The sequence below is a fragment of the Cetorhinus maximus genome, chromosome 19 (assembly GCF_964194155.1).
Source record: "Cetorhinus maximus chromosome 19, sCetMax3.hap1.1, whole genome shotgun sequence".
Lineage (NCBI taxonomy): Eukaryota > Metazoa > Chordata > Chondrichthyes > Lamniformes > Cetorhinidae > Cetorhinus > Cetorhinus maximus.
Genome location: NC_135897.1, coordinates 90,101,776 through 90,127,599, shown reverse-complemented (window position 1 = coordinate 90,127,599; position 25,824 = coordinate 90,101,776). Strand labels below are relative to the sequence as shown.

General features: G+C 42.9%; 1 protein-coding gene across 6 annotated transcripts in view; it reads left to right on the top strand.

Moving 5' to 3' along the window:
- LOC144694028 (AP-2 complex subunit mu) overlaps positions 1 to 14,184 on the top strand; it is a 57,743-nt gene extending 43,559 nt beyond the window's left edge. For all 6 annotated transcript variants that reach the window (XM_078564364.1, XM_078564368.1, XM_078564366.1 and 3 more), the window contains exons 9-11: positions 8,220 to 8,317; positions 11,663 to 11,774; positions 12,810 to 14,184. In XM_078564364.1, the coding sequence (XP_078420490.1) occupies positions 8,220 to 8,317; positions 11,663 to 11,774; positions 12,810 to 12,944 (345 nt within the window). In that variant the 3' untranslated portion in view covers positions 12,945 to 14,184. The remainder of the gene's footprint in view (positions 1 to 8,219; positions 8,318 to 11,662; positions 11,775 to 12,809) is intronic.
- Positions 14,185 to 25,824: the final 11,640 nt, after the last annotated feature.

Sequence of the window (25,824 nt, the reverse complement as noted above, 5' to 3'; positions counted from 1 at the left end):
AGCGAGTTCTAGGTTGTTACCACTCACTATGTAAAAAGTTTTTCCCCTCATCCCTCTGAAATCTCTTACCCAAAAGCTTAAACCTGTGCCCCTTAATCCCTGCATGATCATCTAATGGAAACAGCTTTTTTATGTCTACCATCTCTACTCCTGCCATCACCTCGTACACATTTCTTGTTGCTAAAATAATTCCAACTTATTAATTTTTAAGAATGAGCTAGGGATCCCAATGTTGGGGTTTATGGAGCAGAAGAGTGTATCTCATGGAGTATTAGGGGCCACATGCAAAGTTTAGCTGCATGTTTTTTTTAAATTTTCCTATCTCAAGTTGGTTATCTCCGGTGTTCTGATTCAGGATGCATTCACCAGCAGTGCTAAAAACGGGTCTTCCTAAACCTCTAAGCCCTTAAAATTCAAATAGTACCAACCAATAAATAAGAAATACAGATAGGACTAGTTACTAGATTGGTACCAGGGATATGGGGCTTTGGTTGTGAAGAAAGACTAGAGAAGCTGGGATTGTCCTTCTCAGAGCAAAGAAGATTAAGGGGAGAATTGTGGGGTTTTGATTGAGTAATTAAGGAGAAACTGTTGTCACTGGCAGAAGGATCAGTAACCAGAGTTAAAGGATTGAGTCGAGATAAGAATTTTGTTTATGCAGTGAGTTGTTGTGAAATGGAATTATCTGAAAAGGAAACATTTATAGGACTAGGAGGAAAAGGCTGGGGAGTGAGTGGCATTAGGTGAATTGCTCCTTCAGAGGGCCAGCATAGACACTGGTTGAATTACCTCCTCCTGTGCTGTAACTATTCTATGTTTCTATGGAATGAACTGCCTTGATAGGATTGTGGAAGCAGATTTAATAACTTCCAAATGGAAATTGGATGAATACTCGGGGGGTGGGGTGGAATTAGAGCTTTGGAAAGAGTGTGTGGGAGTGAGACTAATTGGATAGCTCTTTGAAAGGGTCTGCACAGGTATGATAGACTGAATGGTCTTCTACTGTGCAACATGACTCTCTCATCCATGACTGAATCCCTTTGCCTTGAGGGTTTGGATTGCCAGGGGAGCACAATTTTGCCTGACCACCTTTTTTGAAAAAAAGATCAAGTATGCACTCCAGCAGATATAATGATTAATGGTGACCACTAACTGAAATGGGTATTAAAGTCAATGGTGTGAAAAACCAAAACATGCAATTGGTGGAATTTGAGCAAGCATACACAAGCCACGTGGAACAATTTTATAGCGGGGCAGTTAGTGCATTTGATTGAGGTTAATAATCAACAGGAGCTTTTTATCAAATCTGTTTAAGCTAAAGTAATGGAAAAAAAAGCGAAGTTAAATTTTTAGCTTTTGAAGGAGAATCAAATAATGCAGATTTCAGGCAACTTCACCGTTTTCATTGCAACATTTGCTCTTAGTTAAGTAATCTCAAGATTTCCTGATGATTTTGATTAGCGAGTTCATTACTGGTGTGCCTGTGTCTTAATTTTGCGGTGTAAATGGCATGTCCACTACAATGAATGAGATCCTTACTCCTTATGCATTGGCCATCTTCTCCCCCTCACCATCTGTTTTTCTACCAAATTAATTTCCTCCCACTGCTCTGCTGAAGGCATGCATTTTTCTCTGCAGCGTAGTCCTGCTCGTCCTCCCAATGGCCATTTTTGATCTGTGCAGTAAATGCTGGCAGTCTGTATGATTGCCGGGCTGTGTACCCGAACAGAGTCTAATCCTGTTCCTATGCAACATCCGCAGGTGTTCACCGGGCTGTTAACTAGGGTCACGAATTGTGGTGCTGATGTCGAGGGGATATGTACTACCCAGCTGAGATCATCTAACGGATTGGGGATTATACCTGGGACCTTTTTTTTTTAAATGAGTTTCGGTTTACTCACTGACTTAACCAGCTGAGCCACTGAGGGAGTCCCAAAGAGCATGTATATTTGGAAAGGAAAATGCCATGCTATTTTGATTGGAGGACATTGAAATAAGTATCGGGATTAAGTACAGATGATTGAAGCTCGCTTTTTACAAATCATTTGATAGTTTTACTTGCTCAGAACTTAACATTTCTAGCTTTTCTCAGTTCTGATGATAGGCCACACACCTGAAACAGTAACCCTGTTTCTCTCTCCACAGTTGCTGCCAGACCTGCTGAGTATTTCCAGCATTTCTGTTTTTACTTTTGATGTATGGGAGAAACAGCAGGCTAACTGGACTAATCAGAAAGAGGTTCTTTTGCAGTTGAAGTTCTTCTGCTTGAAATCCCGATCCTGCAGTGAGCTGCTTACTCCATTTCATTTTCCTCGAGCTCCCATTACAGAGAAAGTTTATATTTTTGTTCCATGAAACCAGACGGTTTGACCCTTGCCAGCATTTACAGTGCCGAGCTCTGTTTGGATTCTTCCACTTGGACGTTCTGCTCGCAAAACATTCAAACGTGCCCGAAAGCTCAGTGGTGTGCTTTTGATTAAATTTACAGCTAGCAGCAAATGGGCTTCTTGAGCCAAATCCATTTTTCTGGCTTAAGAAATGATAAATACACAGCAGATCTGCCAGCAGATGTTAATGCTAGTGCTTTGAGTGTGAATTGTGTCCCAGGATCTCCACTTGGAACTTCAGCCCCTCTTTTCTCCCCCCAGTTACTGACTGAGCTATTGGACTATTCTCTGAAGCCAGGAAGTAAGGATAGAACTGGAGCCTAATCTTTACACACTTGATAAGCTTTTAAACATTGCAAACTTGCACCTCTTAACCCAACCACCACAGTTTCAATCTGTTCCTATCCAAAGAAGCATGCATGTTTACATTTTTAAAAATGCAAAATTTAGGATTTATTCAGTAGTCAACGGCTTTGTGCTGGGTTAAACACTGCAAACCTCTTCTGGTACATGGAAGGTTACTAGTCCAAGCTTTTGACTTGTTCCAACTGAAATGAATGGATTTTGCTTAGTGTCTACTATTTGGAACTGCAAATCTTTCTTCCCATAGCATTGGGCTCTTGACTTAGTTTGCCCACTTGGGATGAGCATCGTTCCATCTTATAGCTTCAACGTTACCTTCAGCATGATTTTTCGATCACCACCTTGAGCAACTTCATACAAGTCTGTAAAGGTCATGATGTTGCACGTAGCACCAGTGTCTGTCTGACATTTTATATTAGCTTGATGCTCTGCTTCTGCAGTCGTCATTCCATTAGTGTCTCACTATTTTTTCCTTGAGACTTGACAGTGCCAACCTGTTGTAGGGTGTAGAGTGATTCATCAGGTTCTTCGACAGACTTTTTTCCAGCAACCATCTTTATAGGCTTCCTTTTCTTTCCTGCAAAACACTTGCAATCAAAGTGATTCAACTTCTTGCAGTTAGAGCACTGCTTTCCCATGCTCGACGTGTTCTTCTTTTGTGTGGTGTCCTCTGCAATATTTACATCCAGTACTCCTTGACCTTTCTTTTGGCTCTTACGCCAATAGTTCTTCTCTCAATTGTTTTGTGCTTGCAAGGCCACAACTGCTTCTCAGCAGAGTGCAAAGCCTCATTAGTTCTCCAATCAATACTCTGCAATTGATGATTGACCGCTTCAGAGCTTCTACACATGTTAATAATTTACACTCAAAGTTTCTCTTCTCTCAGCAGATGTGCTCACGCAGCAGGGTCCCCTGTTTCTAAGATAATCCTGCCTCTGATCAGATCATCCTTCGGTTTCTCAAACTCTCAAGATTCAGCTCGTCATCTCAATGAAGGCACATACTGATCAATATTCTCCCCCTCTTCCTGAGCTCTGGTGTTCAACACACAGTATTCATAAGTAGCATTAGTCAAGGGCTCAGAGTGGGTCCTTGAGGTCTCCAAAATTTCACAAGACTAGCTTTTCTGATCCTCAAGGTGCAGTAAAGGTTCTTGCATGCTTTCCGCAGCATTGATAAGTGGTGTTACTCTTAATTGTTCAGATTTCTTATTTAACTCTGGCAATTTCATAGTTTTGCCATTGAGACTGGAAGAATTTCCAATTTATCTTCAAATCCACCTTCATCTCCATTGGAGCAGGTACTAGAATACTAAGTCATACTGACATAACCAGTGACCAATGTCCTGTGTAAAGTTGGAGACTGAACTTTTAATTATTCTCTGCTGTTTGTTACAGCTGCTGGCTCTCTCAGCTATCAAATTCCACGCAATTTCAGCTGCACACTCCTGACACCATGTTCCAAGTAGTGGTTGAAATGGCTTCTGCTCGCAAGCCTTAATACATCAAGGAGGACATCAGTGTTCACATGACTATGGCCAGCCCATGGCCACATTGCACAAAGGCACTTCTCCAAACAGTTAGGATCTGCTGCCCGAAAGTGTGGTGGAGGCAGGTTCAATTAAGGCATTCTAGAGAGAATCGGATTATTATCTGAAAAGGAAGAATATGCAGGGCTACTGGGAGAAGGCAGGGGAGTGACACTAGGGTGAATTGCTCCTTCAGAGAGCCAGCACTGACATGGACCTTGTTCTGTGCTGTGCTGTAACCATTCTGAAGGAAACTTAAATCTTGGCTGCTGCACTGTGAATTTAAAGAAAAGCTAATGTGCATTTATAGAACACCTTTCACAACAAGATATCCCAGAATGTTTCAAATGAGACCATAAGACGTAGGAGCAGAAAGAGGCAATTCGGCCCATCGAGCCTGCTCTGCCATTCAGTGAGACCATGGCTGATCTGATAATCTCAAATCCACTTTCCTGCCTTTTACCCATAACCCTTGATTCCCTTACTGATTAAAAATCTGCCTACCTCAGGCTTGAATACACTTAACGACCCAGCCTCTATAGCCCTCTGCGGAATTCCAAAGATTGACTACCCCCTGAGAGAAGAAATTCCTCCTCATCTCTGTTTTAAATGGGCGCCCCCTCACTCTGAGATAATGCCCTCTGGTCCTAGACTCTCCCACAAGGGGAAACAACCTCTCAGCATCTACTCTGTCAAGCCCCCTAAGAATCTTATATCTTTCAATAAGGTCGCCTCTCAGTCTTCTAAACTCCAATGAGTACAGGCTCAACCTCTCCTCACAAGAAAATCCCTCCATATCCAGGCTCAATCCAGTGAACCTTCTCTGGACTGCCTCCAATGCTAGTATATCTTTCCTTTAGATAAGGGGTCCAAAATTGAGCACAGTATTCTAGGTGTGGTCTAACTGGTGCCTTATATAGTTTTAGCAAGACTTCCCTATTTTTATACTCCATTCCCTTTGAAATAAAGGCCAGCATTCCATTTGCCTTAATATAAAAACAAAAAGCTACTGCAGATGCTGGAAATCCAAAACAAAAACAGAATTACCTGGAAAAACTCAGCAGGTCTGGCAGCATCGGTGGAGAAGAAAAGAGCTGACGTTTCGGGTCCACATGACCCTTGTTGAAGTTTTTCCAGGTAATTCTGTTTTTGTTTTCCATTTGCCTTCCCTATTACCTGTTTAACTTGTATGTTAGCTTTTTGGGATTCATGCACAAGGACTCCCAAATCCCTCTGTGCTGCAGCCTTTCTCCATTTCAATAATATTCAGCTCCTCTATTCTTCCTGCCAAAGTGCATAACCTCATATTTTCCCACATTATATTCCATCTACCAAGTTTTTGCCCACTCACTTAACCTGCCTGTATCCCTCTGTAGACTCCTTGTGTCATCCTTGCCTTCCCACCTATTTTTGTGTCACCCACAAACTTGGCAATAGTACATTCACTTCCCTCATCCAAGTCATTAATATATATTGTAAATAATTGAGGCCCCAGCACTGATTCCTGTTGGCACTCCACTAGTTACAAGTTGCCATCCCGAAAATGCCCCCCTTATCCCAACTTTCTCTTCTATTATTTAGCCAATCTTCTATCAATGCTAATATACTACCACCAACACCACAGGCTCTTATAATCCAATGAATTACTTTTGGTGTTGTCACTGTTGCTTGGTAGGAGCATTTCCCCTGACTACTTTTTATGATTCCACCAGGAAATGGGACCTGACTAGATAACTCTGCTCCAACATGACAGATCCAGTGGCATCTTCTTTTAGTATCTGGGATTCACACAAGAGTCCTATTTTGACTTTTGCACGAGTTGGTCTGGCAGTGGAAAGAGCTGTTCAATGCTCTTTTTAAATACTCGAACCACTTGGTACTCGTCCTGAAGGTGGCAAACGTGTCTTGTATTTCATTGAAAGATCTATGCATTCCTTGTATATTTGATGGTCCTGAAGTATCGAGACTTGGGGCATTTAGAGTCTAATAACTTCGGTGTTGTACTGTCTTTAGATTAGGAACTTTTAGTAGCAAAAATTATGAAATGTTTTTAATTTATAATTGCTTCCACTTATGGGCATCCAGATGAGAGATGAGTGGGACTGTGTTGGCAATAGGCATCAAACTGAGAAAACATTAAATAAAAGGTTTTGAACGTGCTTTGTGAAACATCAAATGTTAAAATTCACCAAGCTTCCCAGTCCAGACACTACCAAATACCACTAATTATAACAATTATCTGCGTTTGTGTAGCGCACTTAATGTAGTAAAACATTCCAAGGCTCTTCACTGAAACGTTGTCAAAAAAAATTTGATACCAAGTCACCTAAGGAGATATTACAACAGATCACTCAAAGCTTGGTCAATGAGATACATTGTAAGGAGGCAAAAATGTTTAGGGAGGGAAGCCTAGAGCTTAGGGCCTGGACAGCTCCTAACTGCAGAGGTGTGACGAAAATTAGGATTGTGCAATTGGCCAGAATTGGAGGAGCACAGATCTTGGAAGATTGTAGGGTTGGAGAGTGACTTGATGTCACGGGGGGATTTAGGGGAAAAAAGGTAGAAAGCGTAGATTCGTCAAACTACCTGCTAATTTTTATTAAGCTCTGTTGAAATTAAGTATGATACCATCTCCTAATCTTAACTACGTTTTTCTTTCCCAGCGTGCCAGAAGTCCAAAACCACTGGCTCTACCTCTTTCTTCCCTGCCCTACAATTTCCTGGTCTTTTAGGCCAGGCTTGACTTAACACTCAGATGTTCCTTCTCTCTATCAGCTTTTGTGACCTGCTCTGAGTCTTGATCCTTTCCTATAGTCGCTCAGTAATAGTGTTTGTACTTGGCTCTTGGCTGCCCATGTTTCAGATTTAACAGGAGATGCAAACGTCCTGTACCTGTCATTAGACAGCAATCATGGCTCCTTCCACCTGTGTCTTCAATCTATCTAATTTTCAATAACCCTTTCCACGGAAGAAGCTCTACAATAAAAACGTAAAATGCTGGAAATGCACAGACCATTCAGTTTGTGTAAAGACGGAAGTCAAGTTCTGAGGATTCAGATTTGTCACTCTTTTTCAGAACTGAAGAACTCTGAAGCTCTGATAAGTGGTACACACTCATTGCCAATGACTTTACTGGCTTTGTAATTCTAGCGATTTCAGTATTACCTTTCATTTTTGCTTTCCACTTTTTACAGCTAAATACCATAATGGATTAGTGCTGAAGTGCAAATGCAATCCTGATAATGATTGAGCCAAGTCTGTACTGACTGGAAAGATCGTGATTTTAGTTCTTAAAATAAATACAGAATCACTGGGAAATGCTCAAGTCAGCCAGAACCTGAGAAAAATATTTTGCGTTGATGGCTTCTATCAAAGCTGGAAAAAGTTAAGCAGGTTTTAAGCAAGCACAGCAGCTGGAGAGATTGTGGGGAGAACCAAAGGGACAGTCTATGATATGGTAAAAGGCAGGAAAAAATTTTTTTAAAAGGATGATGGTGGAAGGCAAAAGGACATGGTAATGGAACAAGTAAAGAAACCAAAGATGATGCTGAATTTTAACAGATGAAGTAGATATTGATAAAAATCAAAATACTGTGGATGCTGGAAATCTGAAACAAAAGTGGAAAATTCTGTAAAACTCGGGTCTAGCAGCATCTGTGGAGAGAGAAACTGAGTTAACACTCCAGGTCCGTATGACCCTTCTGAAGAAGGGCCATATGTACTCGAAAGGTTAACTCTGTTTCTCTCTCCACGGATGCTGCTAGACCTGATGAGTTTTTCCAGCATTTTCTGACGTTGATATTGAGTTTGACTAGCTGATCAATGATGGTATAACTTGATTCTGGCCAAGGAAGTGCATGACTGGGGATATGTAATCATTTTTTCTCACCCTGCCAATTCACTGGATTTACTCTGCTGACAAGTTCTGCTGTATCCTGCAGGTGCGTATTCCAACCCCACTCAACACCAGTGGAGTGCAGGTCATCTGCATGAAAGGGAAGGCCAAGTACAAAGCTAGTGAGAATGCAATTGTTTGGAAGTAAGTGACCTTAAACTGTGTTTAAATCTTCAAGAATTGTCTTTATACTTGTGTATTGCAGCAGTCACAAAATAGCTTACCAGGAGTTTAAACAATCACCATAGAGATGGAAAACTTATAAAGAGGTATGAATTTCCCAGTGATTCAACAGGCTCTCTTCCCCCTTTTCTGGTTAGGCAGAGTCTCCTCATGCCCTTTCAAAAGTCTCTTCAATCAATCCACCTGAGTATAATTGAATTGATTTCTGGGGAAGGCACTCTGGCGAATCCTGGGTCTTTCTATCTACATAGGCCCCATTTCTTCAAAGAGGGAACCTGTTCTCACGAGCATTTTGCTTGGTGGCTAACACAGAAAACAGTCTGTCTTTCTCGGTCTCCCCGCACCCCCTCTTTTTTCCCCCCAGCCCCCTCCATCTCCCTGCCTCCCTCTGCAACTGAGAGCCTGTGTTCAATCATTGATTGGCACCTCATCAACCACCTTAAACATTCACTGCCTCCATCACTGACGCACAGTGGCAGCATTGTGTGTACCATCTACAGGATGCATGACATCAACTCACCAAGGTTCCTTTGAGCACAGTCCAAACTGTGACCTGTACCACCTAGAAGGACAAGTGCAGCAGATGCATGGGAGCTCCACCATCTGCAAGCTCTCCTTCAAGCCGCACATCATCCTGACTTGGAACTATATTGCCGTTCCTTTACTGTCACTGGGTCCAAGTCTTGGAAATCCCTCCCTAACAGCACCATGTGTGCCTACACCACGTAGACTGCAGTGGTTGAAGAAGGCGGGCAGCTCCCCAACACCCTCTAAAGGGCAGTTAGAGATGAACAATAAATGCTGGCCTAGCCAGTGAGACCAACACCCTGTGGCCAGAAAAAAAAAAGCTCTAATTGCAGCTCCTTGTGGAGATGCACCTCCTGTGCAAAACTATCCTCAAATTCAGCACAAATAGATATTCAAACACTTTGCTATGCATCTAACCCATGACCTTGGATTCCTTAATACTGACGTTTTCAAAATGTGCTAAAATACCTAAAAGTTCACAAAGGTTTTTAAAATTATAGTTATGACATAATAGTCATAAAAAATAGGTTTAAATCCCTTTGCACATTACTTAATATGCTTTTAACCATTTTAACTGGACAGGTTTAGCTTCAAGCAAAATGAATTTAATATTAAATGCTGCAGATTAGCGGTGCTGTTTGAAACACTGTCATACACTTTGTTTATGGGCATTTCTGAATTTGAATACGGGCAGTGTTGGGTCATGTGAAGCAATGTTCAGTTGGAAGTGCAGGTATTGGTGCGTGGAGTGATAGCAGCTCTTTCTTTGACAATTTAAGTATTCCAAGCTTTTTGTCCTTTATAGAATGACGAGCTATATTGTCAAGCCTAGTATATGAAGCCAATTTTATGAAGATAACTTGGAGTTACAGGAACAGTTAAGCAGACCATAAGAAACAGGAGCAGATGTAGGCCATCTGGCCCCTTGAGCCTGGTCCACCATTCAATAAAATTGTGGCTAATCTCTTAACTCAGCTTGCGCTTTCCTGCACTATCCCCATATCCCTCGCTTTCCTTTGTATCCAAAAATCTGTCGACCACTAACTTGAATGAACTTGACGAGTAAGCGTCTACAGCCCTCTGGGGTACAGAATTCTGAAGGTTCTTAACAGTTTGAAGACATTTCTGCTCGTCTCAGCCCTAAATAGCCAACCCTTCTTAGCCTGTGCCTCTTAGTTCAAGACTCCCAAGCTTGGAGAAGCAACACCCCAGCATCTCTCCTGTCAAGCCCTTAATTTTATATTCTTCTCATTCTGCTAAACTGTTTTCAATATAGGAGCATTATACTTGATAACTCCTCATAGGGCCATCTCTTCATGCCAGGAGTTATCTAGATCAGTATTTCCTGTAAGATAATTATGTCTGTCTTTGGATAAGGAGACCAAAACTGCACACTGTACTTGAGGCATCGCCTCACTAAGGCCCTAGACAGTTTTTAATTAGAATTCTTTACTTTTATATTCCAGTCCCTTTGTATAAATGCTAGCATACCAGTTGTTGTCTGTCTTGCTTGCTGTACTTGCATGTTAACTTGATCCGTGTACAAATGTGCTGAAATCATTCTGAATACCAACATGCTCAGTTTCTTGATTTTCCTAGGCCCAACCATCTTCAGCTGCTTCAACAATGACCTTCCTTCCATCATAAGGTCAGAAATGGGGATGTTCACTGATGATTGCACAATGTTCAGCACCATTCACAATAACTCATACTGAAGCAGTCCATGTCCAAATGCAGCAAGACCTGGACAATATCCAGGCTTGGGCTGACATGTGGCAAGTAACATTCGTGGCAGGCAATGACCATCTCCAGCAAGAGAGAATCTAACCTTCGCCCCTTGGCATTAAATGGTATTACCATCACTGAATTCCCCACTATCAACATCCTGGGGGCTACCATTGACAAGAAGCTGAACTGAACTAGCCATATAAATACTGTGGCTACAAGAGCAGGTCAGAGGCTAGGAAACCTGAAGCAAGTAACTCACCCTCTACGGCACAAGTCAGGAGTGTGATGGAATACTCTCCAATTGCCTGGATGAGTGCAGTTCCAACAACATTCAAGAAGCTTGTCACCATCCAGGACAAAGCAATCCGCTTGATTGGCTCCCCTTCCACAAACATTCAATCCCTCCACCACTGATGAACATTGGCAGCAGTGTGTACCATCTACAAGATGCAATGCAGGAACTCACCAAGGCTTCTTAAACAACACCTTCTAAACCCATAACTGCTACCGTCTTGAAGGACAAGGGCAGTAGAGACATGAGACCATCACCACCTGGAAATTTCCCTCCAAGCCACACACCATCCTAACTTGGAAATATCACTGCTCCTTCACTGTCACCAGGACAAAATCCTGGAACTCACTCCCTAACAGTACCTACACCACATGGACTACAGCGGTTCAGGAAGGCAGCTCACCACCACCTTCTCGAGGGCAATTGGGGATGGACAATAAATGCTGGCCTAGACAGCGTCAACTACGTTCCATGAGTGAATTTTTAAAAAAACCTATCTAAATCTCTTGCAGCCTCTTTGTGTCCTTTGAACAGTTTTCTTCCCCACCTAACTTTGTATCGGCAGCAATTGATGAGGGCCTAGCCCTGATCTTTGTGATGCCCCACTAGTTACAGAATGCTACCCCAAAAATTACCCATATATTCCTGTTCTTTCAGGTGGCTGTAGCTCTACATGGTGGAATGCTTTGTATTTTGCTGTGTCATAACTTACATTTGGAAAGCAGAATCATGAATTTCTCTTCAACTTATCCCCACAGGATTAAACGTATGGCAGGAATGAAGGAATCGCAGATCAGTGCTGAGATTGAGCTTCTACCCACTAATGACAAAAAGAAATGGGCTCGTCCACCCATCTCCATGAACTTTGAGGCAAGTACACTTATAGCCTGCAAGGCACTGAAGCAATGTATGTTTTATTGTTTGTGAATTCTGTAGTACAAATGAATGTTACATTTGTTATTTCCCTGTAAAAATGCATCTCTTCACAGTACTTGTGTTTTATTAATCCAAAACTTTCAGCTTTTTCCTCGATTTCTTTAAGAGTCTAGACAGAGGGCCTCAAGACTTTGTGACAACAAAACAACTGAGTGGAGTGACATTTACACTTTCTCAATCCAAGGGCACAGTTCCCAAATGTAGAAAGCATTGGAAAATGATGACTAATGTATCTGTAATTTCATTACCAACTTCCTTTAATAACCTGTGATGGAAATTACCAGGTCGTGAAGATTTGTGTATATTTCAGTCAAATTTCTCCCTCATATTTTTCTTTCAAACTTGCAATAAATCCAATGTTCCTCTCCTTAAAATGTAGGCTGCCCTGTACTGCTGAGATTTTGTCCTGAGTCTCTGCTTTGGGGAAAGGAATTTTTTTAAAAAGTCATTTCTTTATTACCCATTGCAGCTTCATAGGACCAGACCAACTAACCCTCATCTGTTCTGCTGTTTATTTTGGCAAACTCTATTTACCTGCCTTAGTTCTGTAATCCTTATACCCTGGCCTCTCAAAAATCTATTGATCTCTTTGAAATTTCCAACTGACAGCCTTTTGCGGATTGGTGTTCCAGGCTTCCACTACCCTGTGTCAAGACGTGCTTCCTGGCATTAAAAATCCTAAATATCCTAGTTCTAGTTTGAAGTTCTAATTAGCCTGCCTTGTTCCCGACTCCTGTATGCATGTGTCTTCAATGGGCCCACACTTTTCTTTGCTATTCTTTCTCAGCATATTTCTAAAAGGTTTAGATATTAGCTATAATATCCCCTTGTTTTTTTTATATATTTCCATTTTCTTGCAAGATGTAGGCTTCGCGGCAGCGTAATGTAAATATCTTGCTTTGCTGGCCAAATGAGCTTTGTTCTTTTTGACCACTACCAATTGTATGAATTCAACATTATTCTGTGCAGGTCCCGTTCGCTCCATCTGGACTGAAGGTGCGCTACCTTAAAGTGTTTGAGCCGAAGCTGAACTACAGCGATCATGATGTGATAAAATGGGTCCGGTACATTGGACGAAGCGGGATCTATGAGACCAGGTGCTGAGAAGCAGGGCTTACCCACTAGCCCCCTGCGGCACCCACTGGAACACATCAGACTCTCTGCCTCCTTGTCGGTCACTACACCATGCACTTGACGTTGCCTAGGAGATGGCAGTAGCTACATTTATCAGGGTGTGGCTGCACCACCGACAACGGAGACCCAGTCGACACACAATCCTGCTTTTGCCTCATTTCAGTTGATTTTTATGTACTCCCCTCATTGATGACGCCCAGCGTTCAAAGCAGCTCCCGTTCCATGTCCCATTTCACATTCACCTCATCAAATGTATTTTCCAACTATATATGCGTATTGTAGTTCCATAGAACATAGAATGTAACTGGACGTTCCTGATAGAGATTGAACTGTGTACTGATGGCAATGTTGTAATGAATGTTCTGTGCAATCAAGAGACTCTGCTGGTCCTTCCTTTGAGCTGTGGTTGAATTGCCGAAAGTGTCTTTTTTTTTAATTATTTCCTGTGACCAAAAGATTCTTGTCAAAAATGTTGCTATTTGTTTTTGGTTAATGTGATGGTGAGAGAGAGAAAGAAAGTGTGTCAGTTCACTGGCTGACTTTTTTTGCAAAATCACAAGCAACTTTTTGCAGTGAAGGCCACTGGGCAAGAGGTGTATTTGGCTGATGGCCCCATAAACGAGAACATCATGAACGATTAAAATCTGAAGTATTTGGGGAATGGCCCAAGGGTATTTCTATATGAAGTTGGCTGATTTGAGAGGAGCAAATATGTACTTTATGCATTTGAGAAATAATAAGTTTATATACATCTTAACTAATCCCGAGTATAATGACCAGGACCTTTTATTCAGGAAGGACAAAGCTAGTCAGAGTGGCACAATTTTAAAAAGTTGGTTAATTGGTGGTCCTTCAAACTCATGACATTTTCTCTTTTTATTGGCCACTCTAGTTTTCACTTGTTTACCCCTCTCCATGGAACTAGTTGGTGCACATAACTTTACATTACAGCACAAGAGTTGCATATTCCTACATAGGTCTGCTGATGGTGGACCTGAGCTCTGTGTATGTATACGTGTGTGTGTATGAGAGATCATGGCGATTTTGGTCAGTCGGTGGCCTAAACCTGCACCATTTTTAGAGAGGGAAGTCTTAAAAGGACAAATGTGGAAGACTCTCGCCTGTAAATCCTTTTGCTTGATGGTGTGATCGCTCTTTGGCAACTTTTGTGATCGTCCAGTTAATCTTAATAAACCATACTGAATCAGTACAGATTGTGATTTTTTTGTGAATTGGGAGATTTATTTTGCTTTACAATCTATATGCCACTGTTCAAAGTAAACTTCTTTGCCTCACTTTTTTTCAAAATCCTTCGGTGCTTTCCTCTTTGGTGCCCTTCAGTCATCTGAAGACTTCGGGGTTATGATGGAGAGTTTTTCCTTTTATAAAGTATCAAGGGATATGGAGGAGGAGGAAAATGGAGTTGCGATGCAGCTCTGTTATGGTCTGATTGAATAGTGAATGATCATAACTCCTGTAACATCTCTGCTGCTTCCCACTTATGCTGTAAAGTGCATCGGGAGATTTGGTGAAGTGAAAGAATGCTACAATGAATGTATTTTCCCCCTCCATCCTTGCTCTCCTGAAGACTTTGACTTCTGATGGTCTTTTCATCCTGCTGAACTGAATATTGTCCAAGTGTCTGAACAGAACAATTGCAGCCAGTGGACCATTTATGACATGTATCACAACCAAACATTGATCCTGTCTTTGCCTGTCTAATCAGGTTCTCTCTCAACTCATCATGTTCCCTCTCCTGAGTTCACTGCCCTCTCATCCTCCCTAAATTCCACTCCCTTAAGTCTCAGGGAAGCAGATTTGAAATGATATGATAGGATAACTGGTATAGCCATTCATTGTCAGATCTGGTTAGACCACTTAAAGCACTATCAATTCTGCTGTCATCTAAAACTGCTCACTAGACCAGGATCATACTAGAATGCAAATAAAACCCTCTGGGTTCTTTACTGCACACTATTGTTTTAAACCCCTCTTCCTTGCCTCTTCACCAGCAAATGTAAGAAGCTCATGGACTTCTGTGTCACTAAGATGGAGGCAATCTGATCAGTCTCTGCTGCCTTTCTCACTTCCATTATTACACTTGGCCAAATTTGCTTTAATGTTTCCACCACCCCTCACCCACCCACCCCACCCTAGCATGAAATTGTATCTTTCTCTTTCTGTCCTATCTCCCCTCATGCCCTCTCTGAACTTATCTTGTCCATGACACCCACCTTCTGTCCCTTTAATACTATTTGGAGTATAATGTGGAAAAATGTGAAATTGTCCGTTTTGGCAGGAAGAATAAAAGCATATTATCTAAATGGTGAGAGATTGCAGAGCTCTGAGGTGCAGAGGGATCTGGGTGTCCTAGTGCATGAATCACAAAAGGCTAGTATGCAATACAGCAAGTAATTAGGAAATCTAATAGAATGTTATCATTTATTATGAGGGGAATTGATTACAAAAGTAAGGAGGTTATGTTTCAGTTATACAGGGCACTAGTCAGACTACATTTTGAGTACTGTGTACAGTATTGGTCACCTTATTTAAGGATGTAAATGCATTGGAAGTAGTTCAGAGAAGGTTTACCAGACTAATACCTGGAATGGGTGGGTTGCATTATGAGGACAGGCTTGTATCCGCTGGAGTTTAGAAGAGTAAGAAGCGACTTGATTGAAACAACATATAAGATCCTGAGGGGCCTTGGTAGGGTAGATGTGGGGAGGATGTTTCCTCTTGTGGGAGAATCTAGAACTATGGGTCACTTTAAAAATAAGGGGTCGCCCATTTAAAACAGCTGAGGCAAAAATTATTCTGAGGGTCGTGAGTCTTTGGAGTTCTCTTTGTGAAAAGGTGGTGGAAGCAGAGACTTTGAATATTTTCAAGGCAGAGGTAGATCGATCCTTGGTAAGCAAGGGGGTGAGAAGTTATCAGCAGGAGGTGGGATGCAGACTTCAGGTTACTACCAGATCAGCCATGTTCTTACTGAATGTTGGAGCAGGCTCTTTGTTCATACGTTTGTACAAACTTTCCCTCATCCTCCTTGCCCCGTCTGCAGCCTTTGCCATGTTTGAGCAAACCAACCACCTCCAGTGCCCTTCCACTGTTGTCCAGCTGGGTGGGACTGCTCTCACCTGATTCCATTTTTATTTATCTAATCATAGCCAGAGAATTTCTTGCAATGGCTTTTTCTTCCTGCTCCTGCACCATTCCGTTGGTTTTCCCAAGAAACTATCCTCAGCCACTCCTATTTCTCATCTACATGCTGCCCCTTGGCAACATCATCCAAAAGCAAAGCCTTGGTTTGGACATGTAAGCTGACAACTCTACAGCACCACCTTCACTGTTGCTAAATTATCAGACTGCTTATCTGACATCCAGTATTGGATGAGCAGAAATTTCCTTCAATTAAATATTGGGAAAGCTGAAGCCATCATTTTCAGTCCCTGTTCCAAACTCCATTCCGCAGATACCAACTCAATTTTAAAAAATTCATTCACGGGATGTGGGCTTCGCTGGCTGGGCCAACGTTTATTACCCATCCTTAGTTGCCCTTGAGATGGTGGTGGTGAGCTGCCTTGAACCACTGCAGTCCATGTGGTGTAGGTACACTCAAAGTGCTGTTAGCGAGTTCCAGGATTTTGACCCAGCGACAATGAAGGAATGGCAGTATATTTCCAAGTCAGGATGTTGTGATTTGGAGGGGAATTTCCAGGTGGCGGTGTTCCCATCTATCTGCTGCCCTTGTCCTTCTAGATGGTAGTGGTCGTGGGTTTGGAAGATGCTGTCAAAGGTTAGCCTTGGTGAATTCCTGCAGTGCAGCTTGTAGATGGTACACACTGCTGCTACTGTGAGGTGCTGGTGGAGGGAGTGAGTGTTTGTGGATGGGATGCCAATCAAATGGGCTGCTTTGCCCTGGATGGTGTCGAGCTTCTTGAGTGTTGTGGGAGATGCACTGATCCAGGCAAGTGGGGAGTATTCCATCACACTCCTGACATGCCTTGTAGATGGTGGGCAGGCTTTGGGGAGTCAGGAGATGCGTTACTCGTTGCACAATTCCTAGCCCCTGACCTGGTCTTGTAGCCACAGTATTTATATGGCTAGTCCAGGTCAGTTTCTGGTCAATGGTAATCCCCAGGATGTTGATAGTGGGGGATTCAGTGATGGTAATGCCATTGAGTGTCATGGGTTGATGGTTAGATACTCTTCTTGGTGTGATGATCATTGCCTGGCACTTATGTGATGCCAGGCCATTCCCCTCTCTGTTAACTGTCTGGAGTTAAGCCTGTCCACTCGCAACCTTGGTGTCACGTTTGATCAGATGAGCTTCTGACTTCACGCCATTAGTAAGACTATTTCCACCTCTGTTACATGGCCTGATTTCACCCTGTCTCAACTAATCTGCTGCTGAAACCCTCATTTGTGCCTTTGTTACCTTGACTCAGCAATTACAATGCATCTTTAGCTGGTTTCCCACATTCTACCCTCTATAAACTCTAGGCCATCTGCTGCACATATCCTAATTTTCATCAAGTCTCATTACCCTATCACCTCTGTGCTTGCTGACCTACATTGGCTCCTGGTCAAGCAACATCTTGATTTTAAAATTCTCATCCATGTTTTCAAAACCCACCATGGCCTTGCCCTTTTCTAACTCTAATCTCCTCCAACCCACAAGCCTCTGACATACCTGCGCTCTAATTCTGACCTCTTTTGGATCCCCAGTTTTAATTGCTTCACCATTGGTGGCTGAGCCTTCAGTTGCCTCGACCCCAAGCTCTGGAATACCATGTACACCTCTCTACCTCACTTTCCTCCTTTAAGGTACTCCTTAAAACCTACCTCTTTGCCCTAGCTTTTGGTCATCTGATGTGGCTTGTGTCATATTTTGTTTTAGAATGCCCCCATGAAGCACTTTGGGATGTTTAATTATGTTAAAAGTGCTATATAAATATAAGTAGTTTTCATCCAAACAAGGAGGGACTGTTGAGCAACAAGTGGAATTTTTTTTAAAGATGCAAACGTTTAGAATAAGTATATATTTTTTAAAAAGATGGATCTGTTAGTTTTAGGGTGCCCTAAATCTCCCCATCTCTAACTCTCTTCCTATAAGGTGCTCCTTAAATACCTCATTATCCAAGTTTTATGTCAGCCGTCCTAACGTCTTACATGGCTTGCAGTTGGATTATATTAACTTTGCTGTGAAGCATCAGAGATGTTTCACCAATGTTAATGGTGCTGTATAAATGCATGTTTTATTGTTGTCATAAGTAGATAATGGGGATCAATTAAAATTAAAAATCTACAAGGACTGTCATGATGACAAAAACTGAAGGGAGTGAGAAAACAAGCTTGAAATATGCAAAACGAAAATTGATTGAGGAAGAATTGTAAAAACCATCAAAAGTATCTTAAAAGTATATCAGTAAAAACATTGTTAAAAGTCAGCCTTGTAGGATTGTCAACTTCTAGATCAAAAATGGCAAGGTATTTACTTTGCATTGGCCTTTATAAAGGACAGGTTGAGAGAGATGAGCAATATAATTTACTGTACAGAAACAGACTAGCTAGTTCATGCCAGTATTTGGGCCTCTCACATGCCAACTCCCACCCTTAATTTAACCTCATCAGCATTTCCTATTCCTTTCTCCCTCAGGCTTATCCAACTTCCACTTAAGTACATCTATGCTAGTTGCATTTATTGCTCCATATTCTCAGCACTCCCTGGGTAAAGAGGTTTCTCCTGAATTGGAGTATTGATAAGATGGAGAAATGGGCTAAAAATGGCAGATGCAATTCAATGTCAGTAAGCATGAAATGCATTTTGGTGAATAAACAGTAATTATAGTCTGGAATAAGCTGGTACTGTGGAAGCATTTAACATTAAGGATAGCACCTCAGGTTGATGAGGTTATTGAAAAATAAAACTAATGGAATTATTAGTTTGCCATGAGGTCTAGAACATACAGCAAGAGAGGTAATGAACATATGTAAAAAGCTCAGTTAAATAAGTGTAGAATTGGACTCCATACTAATGGAAGGGTATTAAGGCTTTGGAGAGGGTACAATACAGACTCTGTGCTATGCTGCCCAGTATGAGAAAATAAAGGACTTGACAAATTAGTTCTATTTTAACCCATTGGAACAACACAAATTACAGGGAAATAGGACAGAAATGTTTAAAAGGATGGGGCATGGTAGCTGGAAGGGAACTGATTCCACTAATTGTGGTGGCTAGAACAAGCAGCCAAAGATACAAGCTTAAATGTAAAAAACAATTTGGTCCAAGAGAAAATTTGATTTAACTAAGGAGAGGATTATTGTTGAGAGTGGGATTCAGTTCCATGGTTTGTGGTTGACCTTGATCAATGTTCATTGGAGCAGCTTAGGTAGGTGGATGAAGAGATAGAGGGACAGGGTGGGTAAATATGATTGGTGTAGCTTCTACTTATTTCTATCTGCAGTTTACTTCAGTGTTTTAAAAACTGAGTGTATTGTAGGTAAAATGAAAGGGGTTCTGGGAAGGTGGACAGTATTTACTGGAGGTAATGGGATCTCGCCTACCTCCTGGAGAGTCAGCGAGAGCCCACGCTGCCTCTTTTTGGGAAAGCCTGTCGCATTAAGTGCCAATCAGGCACTTAACAGGGCAGTGGTGGGTCTTCCCCAGAATCAAGGAACCCATAGGCAGAAGCCCTGCCTGCCTCAAGAGCTGTTGGCCAATCAGAGGCCAGCAACTCTTCATTGCTCAGCAGTGACCCCAAGGAAGAGGTGGCTGCTGCCAGTAATGTACTCACCTAAGGCCCAGGATCACCGAGGGATGCTGGACACAGGAGAGTGATGGTGGGAAGGGGATCGTGGTTTGGGGGGTTATGGGGAGGAGGAACATTGGCAGCAAGAGCAGGGGGCTGGCTCTCAACAGTGCCCCATCACCCGCCGCCCCCCCCAACATCTTCACAATGTCAGGTCCCTCGATCAGGCACTGAGTGCTTTTGAATAAGGGACCATCCCCACCTCCCTACCACCGCCACAGGAGCCTGCAAACAACCCCAACAGGATGATTGCCAGCAGTGGTGGGATGAGGCCCTTAAGTGGGCACTAATTGCCTCAATTAAGGGCCTCAATTGACAGCAGGGCAGGAAGGCCGTCCATAAGCCTTTCCGCCACAGACTTAATCCTGGCAGAGGTGGGAAGGTGGCAGGTGCCTGCCTAATACCCTCCCCCCTGATTGAATGCCACTGCACCTCCAAAGACGACACAGAGGAGGGCATTAAATTCTACCTGGTAAGAGTGTCCTGCAGTCAGCATCGCGGTGAAGCAGTCTGGGAAGAGTGTCCTGCAGTCAGCATCGCAGTGAAGCAGTCTGGGAAGAGTATCCTGTAGTCAGCATCACTGTCTGCACTAGAGTGCTGCTTTGGGGGTTTGGTGAGGAGGGAACAAGGTGACCCTTTGAGTACCGTGAGTATGATCAGATAAGTATTTACTACTTTTATCGCTTACAGTTTTTAAGGTCTTATTTTGTGGTTTGTAAGGGCTATATTCTGTAACAACGAGGAGCAGGGAAGGAGGGCACTAGAGTAATTGATGTTATTTTATATTAAGTATCTTCCAGAAGGTTTAATTTAATTTAATAGGGTAAGTCATGGCAGGAGAGCTCAAAGCCATGGTGTGCTCCTCCTGCTCTATGTGGGAAGCCGGGAACTTTTCCAGTGCCTGGGCCCAGCATGTGTGCGGGAAGTGTCTCCGGCTGCAGCTCCTGGAAGCCCGGGTTTCGGAGCTGGAGCGGCGGCTGGAGACACTATGGAGCATCCGCGAGGTGGAGAGTATCGTGGATAGCATGTATAGAGAGGTGGTCACACTGTAGGCTAAGAGTCCACAGGCAGGAAGGGAATGGGTGACCACCAGGCAGAGCAAGAGGACTAGGCAGGCAGTGCAGGAATCTCCTGTGGCTATTCCCCTGCAAAACAGATATACTGCTTTGATGAGGGGAATGGCCTCTCAGAGGAAAGCAGCAACAGCCAAATTTGTTGCACCATGGTTGGCTCTGCTGCACAGGGGAAGAGTAAAAAGTGTGGGAATGCCATAGTTACAGGGGATTCAATTGTAAGGGGAATAAATAGGTGTTTCTGTGGCTGCAAACGAGACTCCAGGATGGTATGTTGCCTCCCTGGTGCTAAGGCCAAGGATGTCTCAGTGCAGCTACAGGACATTCTGAAGGGGAAGGCGAACAGCCAGTAGTTGTGGTACACATTGGTACAAACGACATAGGTAAAAAAGGGATGAGGTCCTAAAAGCTGAATATAGGGAGTTAGGAAGTAAGTTGAAAAATGGGACCTCAAAGGTAGTGATCTCAGGATTACTATCAGTGCCACGTGCTAGTCAGAGTAGAAATAGCAGGATATATTGGATGAATACGTGGCTGAAGAGATTGTGTGAAGGGGAGGATTTCAGATTCCTGGGACATTGGGACTGGTTCTGGGAGAGGTGGGACCAGTACAAACTGGATGGGTTACACCTGGGCAGGACCAAGACTGATGTCCTGGGGGAATATTTGCTAGAGTGGTTGGGGAGGGTTTAAACTAAAATGGCAGGGGGATGGGAACCTATGCAAGGAGTCAGAGGAAGGGGAATCAAGGACAAGAACAAAAGACAGAAAGGGGAATAAGAAAAGTGATAGTCAGAGAAATCAAGGGCAAGAATCAAACAGGGTCTCAGTGAAAAATAGTGGGTACGGGACAAGTAATGTTAAAAAGACAAGCCTTAAGGCTTTGTCCCTTAACACGAGGAGCATTCGCAATAAAGTGGATGAATTAACCACGCAAATAGATGTAAACAGGTATGATATAGTCGGGATTACAGAGACATGGCTGCAGGGAGACCAGGGATGGGAACTGAACACCCAGGGGTATTCAGTATTTAGGAAGGACAGACAGAAAGGAAAAGGTGGTGGAGTTGCATTGCTGGTTAAAGAGAAAATTAACGCAATAGTGAGGAAAGATATTAGCTCCGATGATGTGGAATCTGTATGGGTAGAGCTAAGAAACACTAAGGGGCAAAAAACATTAGTGGGGGTTGTATATAAACCCCCAAACTGTAGTTGTCATGTTGGGAATGACATTAAACAGGAAATTAGAGACGCATGTAATAAAGGAACATCTGTAATTATGGCTGACTTTAATATGCAGATAGATTGGGCACATCAAATTAGTAACACCACCATAGAGGAGGAATTCCTGGAGTGTATACGGGATGTTTTTCTGGACCAATACGTTGAGGAACCAACTAGAGAACAGGCCATCCTAGACTGGGTATTGTGTAATGAAAAAGGAATAATTGGCAATCTAGTTGTACGAGGCCCCTTGGGAATGAGCGACCATAATATGATAGAGTTCTTCATCAAGATGGAGAGTGACATAGTTGATTCTGAGACTAGGATCCTGAATCTTAATAAAGGAAACAACGATGGTATGAGGCGCGAGTTGGCTATGATGGATTGGGAAACATTACTTAAAGGGATGACGGTGGATAGGCAATGGTAAACATTCAAAGGGCACATGGGTGAGTTGCAACAATTGTTTATTCCAAAACAAAAACAGAATTACCTGGAAAAACTCAGCAGGTCTGGCAACATCGGCGGAGAAGAAAAGAGTTGACGTTTCGGGTCCTCATGACCCTTCAACAGAACTGAGTAATATTAGGAGGGGGGTGAAATATAAGCTGGTTTAAGGTGGGGGGGTGGGAAACAGGAAAGGTGGCCAAACCATGGCTTACATGGGAAATTAGAGATAATATTAGATCCAAGGAAGAGGCATACAAATTGGCAAAAAAAAAAACAACAGACCTGAGGATTGGGAGCAGTTTAGAATTCAGCAAAGAAGGACCAAGGGATTGATTATGAAGAGGAAAATAGAGTACAAAAGTAAGCTTGTGGGGAACATGAAAACTGACTGTAAAAGTTTCTATAGGTATAGGGAGAGAAAAAGATTTGTGAAGACAAATGTAGGTCCCTTACAGTCAGAAACAGGGGAATTTATAATGGGGAACAAAGAAATGGCTGACCAACTAAATACATATTTTGGTTCAATCTTCACAAAGGAGGACACAAATAACATACCAGAAATGTTGGGGAACACAGGGTTTAGTGAGAGGAAGGAACTGAAAGAAATCAGTATTAGTAGGGAAATGGCGTTGGGGAAATTGATGGGATTGAAGGCCAATGAATCCCCAGAGCCTGACAATCTACATCCCAGAGTACTTAAGGAAGTGGCTTAGAAGTAATGGATGCATTGGTGGTCATCTTCCGAGATTCTACAGACTCTGGAACAGTTCCTACAGATTGGAGGGTAGCTAATGTAACCCCACTATTTAAAAAGGGAGGCAGAGAGAAAAGAGGGAATTATAGGCCAGACAGCCTGAAGTCAGTAGTGGGGAAAATTCTAGAGTCCAAAAGATTTAATAGCTGAGCACTTGGAAAACATTGGCAGAATCGGACAGAGTCAGCACGGATTTATGAAAGGGAAATCGTGCTTGGCAAATCTACTGGAATTTTTCGAGGATGTAACTAGCAGAGTTGATGAGGGGGAGCCAGTGGGTGTGGTCTATTTGGACTTTCAGGAGGCTTTTGACAAAGTCCCACATAAGAGATTAGCGTGTAAAATTAAAGTGCATGGGATTGGGGGTAGTGTATTCAGATGGATAGAAAACTGGTTGGCAGACAGGAAACAAAGAGTAGGAATAAACGGGTCTTTTTCCGAATGGCAGGCAGTGACTAGTGGGGTACCGCAGGGATCGGTGCTGGGACCCTAGCTATTCACAATATATATTAATGATTTAGATGAGGGAACTAAATGTAATATCTCCAGATTTGCAGATGACACAAAGCTGGGTGGGAGGGTGAGCTGTCAGGAGGATGCAGAGATGCTTCAGTGTGGTTTGGACAAGCTGAGTGAGTGGGCAAATGCATGGCAGATGCAGTATAATGTGGATAAATGTGAGGTTATCCACTTTGGTAGCAAAAACAGGAAGGCAGATTATTATCTGAATGACTGTAAATTGAGAGAGGGGAATATGCAACAAGACCTGGTTGTCCTCGTATGCCAGTCGCTGAAGGTAAGCATGCAGGTGCAGCAGGCGGTAAAGAAGGCAAATGGTATGTTGGGCTTCATAGCGAGAGGATTCGAGTACAGGAGCAGGGATGTCTTGCTGCAATTATACAGGGCCTTGGTGAGACCACACTTGGAAGATTGTGGACAGTTTTGGTCTCCTTATCTGAAGAAGGATGTTCTTGCTATAGAGGGAGTGCAGCGAAGGTTTACCAGACTGAATCCTGGGATGGCAGGGCTGACATATGAGGAGAGATTGAGTTGGTTGGGATTGTATTTGCTGGAGTTCAGAAGAATGAGGGGGGGGTCTCATAGAAACCTATAAAATTCTAACAGGACTAGACAGGGTGGAGGCAGGAAGGATGTTCCCGATGGTGGGGGAGTCCAGAACCAGGAGCCACAGTCTGAGGATACGGGGTAGACCATTTAGGACTGAGATGAGGAGAAATGTCTTCACCCATAGAGTAGTGAGCCTGTGGAATTCGCTACCACAAAGTAGTTGAGGCCAAAACATTGTATGCTTTCAAGAAAGAGTTAGATATAGCTCTTGGGGCGAAAGGGATATGGGGAGAAAGCAGGAGCAGGCTATTGAATGGGTCATCAGCCATGATCATAATGAATGGCAGAGCAGGCTCCTATTTTCTATGTTTCTATGTTTCTATTAACTTGCATTTCTATAGCACCTTTAACTTAGTAAAATATCTAATAGTATTTTGTTAAAAACCCTATTGAAATGCAAGCTGTTGTTAACTGACTTGCCCACCCCCACACCCTCCCTCACAACCCCTAACCCCCTCCCTCCCCCACGCCTTTGGTCACCAAACCTGTCCATCCTCATGGCACACCGCATTCCCGCAGCCAACTGGAAAGCAGTCAGATTCTTTATTACCTGTTTGAGAGTCAAGAATGATCCAATCATTGACTTTTTAACCACCCCCAAAATTGTTTTATCTAATTAATGAAAGGAAACAAAAAAAGCAGAAGAAAAGGATCTGTTCTTTAAAATGCCCGATAATTTTTCTCCCAGGTTTTTCTTGCAGCATTGTCCTGGGGATTAATCTTCCATTCCTGGAGATGCCCGGCCAATCCTGGTGGACTGGCTGTAGATGGCTATCTGTGATAAGGATGGTGCAAGTGGTTGGAGGGTGCGGGGGGAGGTGGTGGGGGGAAGTATTCTACTTGATGGGGACCAAGATTGTATCATTTGATCCATCATTGGTTTTCAAGAGTGGAATCTGAATATATCCATAGCATAACAGCAGAAATTCACCAAGGCTCCTTAGATAGCACCTTCCAAACCCATGACCACTACCATCTAGAACGATAAGGGCAGCAGATAGATGGGAACACCACGACCTGGAGGTTCCCCTCCAAGTCACTCACCATCCTGACTTGGAAATATATCACTGTTCTTTCACTGTCGCTGGGTCAAAATCCTGGAACTCCCTCCCTAACAGCACTGTGGGCGTACCTACACCACATGGACTGCAGTGGTTCAAGAAGGCAGCTCACTACCACCTGCTCAAGGGCAACTAGGGATGGGCAATAAATGCTGGCCCAGCCAGTGAAGCCCACATCCCATGAATGAATACATTTTTTAAAATAACCTTACTTGTTTGTTGTTTTCCAGATACATTCCAACTTCCAACTTGATTGAGAAACCTCTACAGCCACCAACTGGATTGTAGAGTAACAGATCTCCCTCTTCTGGCTTTTATTTGTTTTACACATACACAGAACCTATGCCC